The sequence below is a fragment of the Octodon degus genome, unplaced genomic scaffold (genome assembly GCF_000260255.1).
Source record: "Octodon degus isolate 3935 unplaced genomic scaffold, OctDeg1.0 scaffold00156, whole genome shotgun sequence".
Lineage (NCBI taxonomy): Eukaryota > Metazoa > Chordata > Mammalia > Rodentia > Octodontidae > Octodon > Octodon degus.
In genome coordinates this window covers 5,948,082-5,957,979 of record NW_004524732.1, presented here as the reverse complement: position 1 = coordinate 5,957,979, position 9,898 = coordinate 5,948,082, and the positions used below count along the sequence as shown (strand labels likewise).

At 46.8% G+C, this 9,898-nt stretch overlaps 1 protein-coding gene across 1 annotated transcript in view; it reads left to right on the top strand.

Moving 5' to 3' along the window:
• Positions 1–2,123, top strand: part of Phf5a (PHD finger protein 5A) — a 12,888-nt gene extending 10,765 nt beyond the window's left edge. The window contains exon 4 of the mRNA XM_004642570.3: positions 1,467–2,123. Coding sequence (XP_004642627.1) covers positions 1,467–1,556 — 90 coding nt within the window. The 3' untranslated portion in view covers positions 1,557–2,123. The remainder of the gene's footprint in view (positions 1–1,466) is intronic.
• Positions 2,124–9,898: the final 7,775 nt, after the last annotated feature.

The window sequence follows — 9,898 nt, the reverse complement described above, 5'->3', positions numbered from 1 at the left end:
GGGCTGGCTGGCATGTGGTGCTGGGGGATTGAACCGCGGTCCCTGGGCTTTGCTAAAGCTTGTTCTAAGTAGGTGCTTTAGACCACTGAGCCATCTCACCAGCCCTTGAATTCACTTTGCAGCCCATGCTGGTCTCAAACTCACAACAATCCTGCCTGTCTCAGTTACTCTTCTCTCGTTGTAGAGACAAGTACCCGACACCCAAAATGAAGGAAGAAAATGTTTGTTTAGCTCACAGTTAATGGAGGTTTCAGTCCTTACTCAACTGGCTCCAAGGCAGAGGGGCACATGCAGTTAATGGCAGCGGAAAACAGGAAGAGTATGTGGGAAGAGTGGCAGCAGTAATGGCTTCCGAGAGCACGTCTGCCTCCTTAAGTCACTTTCAGGCTCTCCGCCCCAGGCTGGGGGCAGCATTCCCACCCATAATCCCAGAGGATCATGCGATGATCACAAACTCTACAAGTGCACCCCATGACTGCATGAGGCTTTGGGGGAACCAGACACGAACCATGACACTGCCTCTGCCTCCCAGGTGCTGGGATTACAGGTGTGCACCACCATGCCTGGCTTCTCACATCTTTTTTATTAGCTTATGTTGGTTATACAAGTTAATGGCTTTCATTTTGGCAGATCTATACGTGCATGTAACATACTTTGATTATTTTAGATGTTTAGGACTGGGGAGATAGCTCAGCGGCACAAGTGCCTGCCTGGCAAGCGCAAGGATGTGTGTTTGATTTCCATTACGGGGGGCCGGAGGGGGGAGGGGATGTTTAGGAAATGCTTGATGAAGTACATAGGCTACCAGGAAAGAGGACAAAGGCCTTAGCCCAGTCATCATAAAGTGGCCACTGAAAATTCCAAAGAGTGGTGAAGTAGTGCTGATTGCTCTGAGCCACTTGGTTAGGGAACTAGGGATGTTTCAACAGTGTGCAAACACACTTATTGGTGTCTTTTTCTTTTCAAGAGGTGCTACTGGGAATAAAATGTAGGGCCTGGGGCTGGTGAGATGGCTTAGTGGTCTAAAGCACCTACTTAGAACAAGCTTTAGCAAAGCCCAGGGACCACGGTTCAATCCCCCAGCACCACATGCCAGCCAGCCCCGCCCCCTGGTGGGCTGAGCTGGCCACACACACACAAATAAATAAATAATTTTTAAAAAATAAAATGTAGGGCCTAATACATAGAAAAGAAGAGCTACCCTGCCAACCTTAACGGGGTCTTTGAATCCTAAGATGAAGAGTTTAGCTTCGGGGCTGGGAAGATTGCTCAATAGAATAAGCACTTACTTGGGGCCGGGGAGATGGCTCAGTGGAATAAGTGCTTCCCTGCAAGCGCAAGGGCCTGAGTTCAATCCCCAGTGTCTCCCCCCCCCCAAAGTTTAGCTTTGTTCAGTCCCACTAAGTTTTCTCTTCAGTCTGTCTTTCTTCAGTCTCAAAAGACATCTAAATTTCATTGTTTTCCAGCGAGATGGCTGTCCGAAGATCGTCAACTTGGGGAGCTCTAAGACAGACCTCTTCTATGAACGCAAAAAATATGGCTTCAAGAAGAGGTGATTGGCAGGTGGCCCCTGCCTCCCCCATGAAGCTGCTGCAGCTGCCAGAAAAGACACCCACACCCACCAGCACAGACCTGGGCCCACCCACCACACTCGCCTGCCCCTGTGCTGCCGCCTCACCACCCTCCCCCCTCCCTGGCACGGGCCGGGGTGGGCTCAGAAGAGGATTCTTCACAGAGCACACCGGCCGGCCACCCAGGGAAAACTGATAGATTAGTTCATGGCTTTCTTTAACTCTTGTGCAGCAAGGCTGTTCTCCACACTGATGTGTTCTCTGTATTCCAGGAGCTAAGAAGCAGGAGTCCCTTCCTTCCGGTCTTGTGACATAGGGCTAACTCTGAAGCCCTCCCTCCCCCAGTGCCCAGCATGTCCCTCAGCAGCTCAGCTAGATGGCAGTTGTCCTTGATGACCCTTCAGAGTGTGGCAGAGAGCTATCAGGACAGTCATTGTGATGCAAGCATTTACTTGTGTAGCACCGGGTGGTGTGGGTTTCAGGTTTTCTTATGAAAATTGGAAGCTCTTTCTGTTGCTATTATATTAATAAAGTTGGTGTTTATTTTCTGGTTTTCACTTTCCCCCCTTGGGAGTTCCTCACATTAGCAATTTTTTTTCTTCCCCCCCCCCCCAACCAGGGATTGAACTCAGATCCTTGCATTTGCCAGTCAAGTGCTTATCCTACTGAGCCATCTCCCTGGCCCCAGCAATTTATTTTCATTATCCAAAAAATTGTTGGCTCAAGGGAAGATGGCTCAGTGGAATAAGCGCTTCCCTGGCAAGTGCAAGGGCCTGAGTTCAATCCCTGGTTCTGCCAAAAAAAAAAAATTGTTGGCTCAGGCCAAGGATATAGCTCAGCGGTACTGTGCCTGCCTGGCAAGTGCAAGGTCCTGAGTTCAATTCTCAGTACCAAAAAAAAAAAAAGACTTGTCGACTCAACAGGCGTAGGGGGATTCATAAAGTGCCCTGTCCAAGAAATACTACTGTGACTAGTGTTGAAGCACACACCTGTAATCCTAGCACTCCAGGAGGCTGAGGCAGGAGGATGGTCAAGAGTTGAAGACCTGCCTGGGCTACAAAGTGAGCTCAAGGCCAGCCTGAGCTGCATAGGGAGACTGTCTCAGAAAAAATACCACTGAATGATATTCAAAACCACCGAGTCCTTCATGGTTGGTAAATCAGGCATTTTTAGAAACTGTCCTCTCCTGCACTGTAGTTTGAGTTCTGAACTGGAGAGCTTGCAGTCAAGAGTGAGACCATGAAATGGATGAGTTGGGACCACTCAGCTTTGCTTCAGAGTGTGCACATACGCTCACTGTCAGGGTACCTAGTCCAATTCTGACCTGGGCAATGACAGGCACTCCTTTACCCCAACTGGGTGAGGCTTTGGTGTAGTGCAGGTTTTGTCTTGTGTCAGCGAAGGTTACTTACGCACTGAGTGTCCACAGTGAACCTGGCCTCTGCCTCAAGAACTGCCAAAAGGGGCTTGACTTCCTGCTCAACCCAGAGAAGCCCAGGAAGGGGCTTGGTCTCACCTGGGGGTACCTCTGAGGCCTGGGATCTGCCACAGCCACCCAGGCTCCTTTTGTGTTGCTCAACTGCTGCTTTGCATTTTGCCTCTGTTATTTTTTAATCTGCTGTGTGATGCTCCCCACCCCCACTGCTAACTTCTGGTCCATTTCTCCCCAGCCTGCAACCTACATCCCCCTGTACTCACACTGGTGGCCCTGGTGTCCTCTTGAAGCTGCAGGAACAAAATAACATTGTGTTTGGCCAAGCAAGTTGCAGCTGTTTAGTGTTGAACAGAAGTCAAGGAAACCAGATAATAAATAACCTAAGGTTTCAAGGATATGTAAGAACAAATGGGCAAAGGTGGACCATAAGGAGATTGTGGGAAACTGCCTCAGCAAAGGTCTCCCATCAGTGAGGGGCTTAGAAAGCTTAGCAGTTGTCAGGGGCCTGCCCCTTAGCTCAGTTCTTTAAGTGGCTGCTTCCACAAAGTAGTCAGGCTCAGTTTGCTGTGGTACACGTAACCCCAGCACCCAGGAGGCTGAAGCAGAAAGATTCCACAAGTTTGAGGGCAGCATGGGCTATATAGGGAAACCCTGTCACACACACCCAAAAGAATGTACCAATTTTACACATAGGTAAAATCAGGAATTTTAGTATCAAAAAGGACATAAATCAGATTATTTTCAGATAAAAGTTGAAGGGGCCAGGGAGATAGTTCAGTGGAATAAGTGCTTCCCTGGCAAGCCCAAGGGCCTGAGTTCAATCCCCATTTCCACCAAAAAAAAAGCTGAAGCTGATTTTATGTTAATTCTAGTCTTAATATGAAAATGTGGGCTGGGCATAGTGACACACACCTATTATTCCAACACTCAGGGAGGATAGTGGCAAGTTTGAGGCCAGCCTGGGCTACATACTGAGTTCAAGACCAGCCTGAACTGCATAGTGAGACCCTTGTCTAAAAAAAAAAAAGATTCAACTATAATATGAAAATGTTTTGGGGGGAAAAAAAAAAAAAAAGGAAATCCTCTTGGGGCTGGGGAGATAGCTCAGTAGAATAAGTGCTTGCCTGACAAGCACAAGGGCCTGAGTTCAATCCCCAGTTCCGCCAAAAAAAAGCTTCCTAGGATGTATGTACTTGCTGGGCAAGTGCTGTACTATGGAGCTGGATCCCTATCTTTCAGCTGTTTACTGGCCACCTTGGTTCACAGATTAAATCTACACATCTTTCCTTTTTTTTTTTTTTTGGCAGAACTGGGGATTGAATACAAACCTTTCAAAAGCTATTTGGACTGAGTTCAATCCCTAGTTCGGGGCGGGGTGGGGGGTAGAAAAACAACTATCTGGGGGGCCGGGGAGATGGCTCAGTAGAATAAGTGCTTGCCTGGCAAGCGCAAGGGCCTGAGTTCAATCCCTGGTACGGGGCGGGGTGGGGGGTAGAAAAACAACTATCTGGGGGGCCGGGGAGATGGCTCAGTAGAATAAGTGCTTGCCTGGCAAGCGCAAGGGCCTGAGTTCAATCCCTGGTTCCACAAAAAAAAGAAAGAAACTTGGGACCTAGGGCTTTCCAGGCAGGCACTATGAGACTCACTTTTGATCCTTCTGCCTCGCCCTCCTTCAATGCTAGGATTATAGGCATGTGCCACCACACCTGGTGTGACTCTGCCTGCAGAAGGCCTCCAGACAGTTTCAGGTTAACGCCCAGGAGGATCTAAAAGGCCTTTTTTTTTTTTTTTTTTTTTTTGGCAGAACTGGGGATTGAACTCAGGCCCTTGTGCTTGCCAGGGAAGCGAGTGCGCGCATGCGTGTGTGTACGTGCGTGTGTGTGTGTTCCTCGAATGCCTTCAGGGCACTTTTGGCCAGCTGGAGAGTTGTGAGATTCGAACTCCAGCAACCTGAGGCTGACAGCTTTGTGGAAGCAGCCACTTAAAGGACTGAGCTAGGGCCAGGCCCCCTAAAAGGCCTTTTACAGGATGGGCCGTGGAGCGAGTTCAACTCTTGCCCCATGAAGTCCCCTAACGCCTGATCCCCTGTCATCTACTCTTTTTTTTTGCAGAACTGGAGATTGAACTCAGGGAAGCGCTTATTCTACTGAGCCATCTCCCGGCCCTGTTTTCTTTCTGATTACCACAGACCAAGAGATCAGAAACAGCTGGGTACAGTGACATATGCATGTAATCCCAGCTATTTGGGAGGCTGAGACAGGTGGATTGCAAATTCAAGGTCATTCCATACAATTACCATGACCTTGTTTCAAAATAAGGGCTGGAAATCTCTCTGTTAGGGTACCCCTGGGTTCAGTGTCCACTACAACCAAAGGGGGGAAGAGAGGGAAAAAAAGAGAGAAGAAGAAGCAGTTAAAAGTCACAGGATAAAAAAACAGACTATGGTGGCACACACCTGTAATCCCAGCATCAAGGAGGCTGAGGCAGGAGGATCACTTGAGTTCAAGGCCAGCCTGTGCTACAAAGTGAGCTCAAGATCAACCTGAACTACAAAGCAAGAACATCTCAACAAAAAAAAAAAAAAAAAAACGGGCCGGGGAAATAGCTCAGTAAAATAAGCGCTTGCTGGCAAGCGCAAGGGCCTGAGTTCAATCCCCGGTTCCGCAAAAAAAAAAAAAAAAAGGTATTGAACAATACTTTCTTCGCCACCTTGGTATTAGTAAAATAAATTAAATTTTAAAAATCAGTATAGGAAAAAAAAATCAGTATAGGAGACTGAAGCAGGAGTATCATTTTGGAGGCCAGGAAGATGGCTCAGTGGAATAAGTGCTTCCCTGGCAAGCGCAAGGGCCTGAGTTCAATCCGTGGTTCCGCAAAAAAAAATCAGGATAAAACAGGGTGCACTAGGTCCTGAGTTCAATTCCTGATACCAAAAATAAAGAGCTAAAGGGCCAGGGAGATGGCTCAGTGGAATAAGCGCTTCCCTGGCAAGCGCATGGGCCTGAGTTCAATCCCTGGTTCCACAAAAAAAAAAAAAAAAAAAAAAAACAAAGAGCCAAAATGTAACTCAGTGTACCTCTGGGCTTGAAACCTACCCGCCTACCAAAAAAAAAAAAAAGGCAGCCTGGGCGATTGAGTGAAACCCTGTCTAGAATTAAAAGTGGGATGATATAGCTCAGCGGTAGAGCACTTGTCCACCATGCCAGAGGCTCTGGACTCACAAAAACAAACAAACAAACAAAAAAAAAACTAAGGCTTTAAACAGTGTACCGACTTCTCTGAATTTTGCTCAGGTTATACAGTTGCGTGAAGAGGCTTAGAGTAAGGATCTCCACCAACCGGCTATGGCCACAGAAAAGCAGGCAAGTCTTGACAATTACTGGTGTTCATCTTCCTTGTTGAAATAATCACTACCTACACAGGTCTAGTCAAAATAATTGAACTGATCATGGTCAGCCCTTCCCTCTCCTTGATGTATGATTATAATTATGAGTATTTCTGTTATTAGTCACTTATAAGGTACTGAGTGTTGGGTCAGTTCTGGGCTCTAACAAGCTGTGTGCTCCCAGCATGGCACCCGTGTGAACTCTGCACACAGACATGCCGATTTAATCTCCTCTGCACGTTTTAGGGTCTCTGTGTGCTGCTTAGGCTGACCTCAGACCCGGCCATCCTCTTGCCTCAGCCTCCTCCTAAGTAGCTGGATGACAAGTGTGTGTCACCGTGGTGGCAACCCTGCCCTTTTTACATGCGCTCTGACTCCAGCAACAGCTATTAATGAGAAATGTGTGGGCTTTGCAATCAGATTTGTATTTAAATCCTGCTCTACTAGCCTTTAGCAAGTCAGTCAGTCTGTGTTTTTGGGTAATGCCTACCTCTTCAGGTGGGGAGGCTTCGGCCGTAGTGCACAACCCTACTGAGATTTATTATCAAAATGGTGAGGTCAGGCAGCATGTATACTAAACTGGTCAGGTTTGGGCCTTTTTTTTTTTTCTTTGTAGTACTAGACATTTAACCCAGGGCACACCACTCAATCTCTCATTTTGAGTGACAGCCCTACCACTCCCTTTAAGAATTTTGAGTCAGGGTCTCCCTAAATTGTTTAGGCTACCCCAAGTTTACAACCCTCCCGCCTCAGCCTCCCAAGTAGCTGGGACCAAAGGCATGTGCTATTAGGATAGCTAAAAGTGGTAGCTCTTTCACAGTTGGGCCCTACTTCGTCAGTAAGTTTTAATTCCTGGCACTGAAGAGTCTAAATGGTTCATTGTCCTCCTACCCCCAAGGTGTTCTTTCCCCTCTTCCCTGTGGTCCTCCGTCAGCCCTTGCACAGGCCAGGCTCCTGCTCAGCTGTTTTCTTTGCATTCCTATCTCCAGGCAACTCAGTATCCCTTCATTCCAGCCCCCTCCTTCACAAATGCTCCTAGATGCACTGAACCCCACAACCCTGGCATTACCTTCATGTCTAATAGCCACACAATGCAAACTTCTATGATACAGCACTTTCTGTGTATACTGTACTTATATTCATTTTCTTCCATTCCATCCTAAGATTTCTGGCTGAAATTCACTAACTTGGGCTATTTTACAATCTCAGGAAAAGGTGACAACTCCAAATTCAGAAACTATTTGTTGGGGCTGAGGAGATAGCTCAGTGACGTAAGCGCCTGCCTGGCAAGTGTAAGGTCCTGAGTTTGATCCCTGGTACTACAAAAAAAAAAAAAAAAAATTTGCTTGCTAGGAACTTAGCAACTCAAGAAGCTAAAGCAGGAAGATGACTTGAGCCCAAGAGTTCAAAGCCAGCTTGAGCAACATAGTGAGACCTCATCTAAAAAAATGAATTGAAAAAAAAAAAAAGCTGGTCATATAGCTCAGTGGTACAAGCGCCTATCTAGCAAGCTCACAGGCCTCAGTTTGATTCCTGGTACAAAAAATAAAACAATCAGATCAGGCCAGGGAGATAGCTCAGTGGAATAAGTGCTTTGCTGGCAAGCACAAGGTCCTGAGTTTGATCCCTGGTACTGAAAAAAAAAAAAATCACATGAGCCTTGATATCTAGGGTTGCAACTGAAGTTCTGTGGTAAAGCCTTTGCCTGCATTCACAAGGCTCTGAGTTCCATCCACAACATGACACATGAAAAGAAAAGCCTCATCAGGCACAGTGGGACACACCTGTGATCTCAGAACTAAGGCTGAGGCAGGAGGAGCACCATGAGTTGGAGGCCAGCCTGGGCTATATACTGAGTTCAAGAACAGCCTGCACTACATAGACCCTATCTATAAATAAATAAATAAATAAATAAATAAATAAATAAATAAAATGTATCTCTTTTTGGTTCTCTCAAAAAAATGTTTGTGGGGCTGGGGAGACGGCTCAGTAGAATAAGTGCTTGCCTGGCAAGTGCAAGGGCCTGAGTTCAATCCCCAGTTCCGAAAAAAAAAAAAAAATTGCTTGTTATATTGAATTAAAAGAAGTCCACAGACCCAGGAGTCTGACAAAGAAATAACTGATTGAAAAGAGAGGGGTGTAAGAAAAATAGCCCGAAGGCCGGGGAGATGGCTCAGTAGAATAACCGCTTGCCTGGCAAGTGCAAGGTCCTGAGTTCAATCCCCGGTACTGCAAAGAAAAAGAAAGAAAGAAAAAAGAAAAATAGCCCCAGTGTGATTTTTACATGATGCCGATTGACTCTGAGCCTCAAGGTCTGCCAGGCAACGGGGAGTGGTAGGGACTTTGGGCAACCAGAGAACATGGGCTATGTGCAAAGAAGACAGCTGTCTTCAGCACTATATGGTGCCCGGGCGTGATGGCACCCGCCTGTAATTCCAGCACTTGGGAGGCTGAGGCAGGAGGTTTGTCAGGAGTTCAAGACCAGCCTGGGCTACAAAGTGAGCTCAAGGGCAGCCTGCACTACATTGTGAGACCCTGTCCCAATAAATAATAAATAAATATATAAAAATCACTACGCTGGCGTGTGCATATGAGAGTGACTCGCCCTAAGAGTTAATTGGGGCCAACTGTGACCAGCCTGACTTGTCATTAGCACCAAAACATCTGGCACAACCCGCTTTGCCCTGACAGAAGTTGACCCCGCCCTCCCCTCCACAGCTCACCATTTTGAAAGCACGGTGTGGACCTCTCAGCATTTGAAACAGAAGATGAATCTCGAATGCTGGAGTAGGAATTTAGCTCCCAGTCAACCCCTGGCAAAATGAAATCACAGGCTGGGAACAGAAAAAGCTGCCTTCTTGCCACATGAGAAATGAGAGACATCAGCAGTGAAGAAAGGTGATTACCTTTCCTCTCTTTATTTCAGCCTTTCCTTTCTATATAGTAACCTTTTGCCCAAAGCTCCTGTTTGCCGAGGAGCCTGGATTCCTGCTTTGTGTTAATAATGCTGCACAGGACGGGTGTGTATTCAGCACCCCAGGAGAAATTCAAATAAAATCACCCTTACCAGAAATTCAACACCTTCCCCGTAGGGATCTAGGCTGCCCTCATATTCCGTCTTTTTTCCCAGAGATACCCGAGGACAACTCACTCCAACGCACCCTCAACCTTTCTCATCATTCTGTCCAAGAATTTTTGCCATTTCGAAATACACACCAATTGAGCCCAGCATATGCAGAATAGGTGGGATGCAGTTTAGTGTTAAGAATAGAAACTATTTTAGCTAGACTTTTATATACAGTACATCTAAACCCCACATGATCTCTATTTTTGCAGAGGAGGACACTGAGATTTGGAGATGCTGCATTAAATTAAGAGCATACAGTAGGAGGCAGAACAGGAATATAAACCCACCTAGTCCATGGCTACCTCTAATGAACAACTACAAATACCAGCATCCCTCGCTATGACCCACGACGCAAACGCGCACTGCTCAGGGCCCGTTCC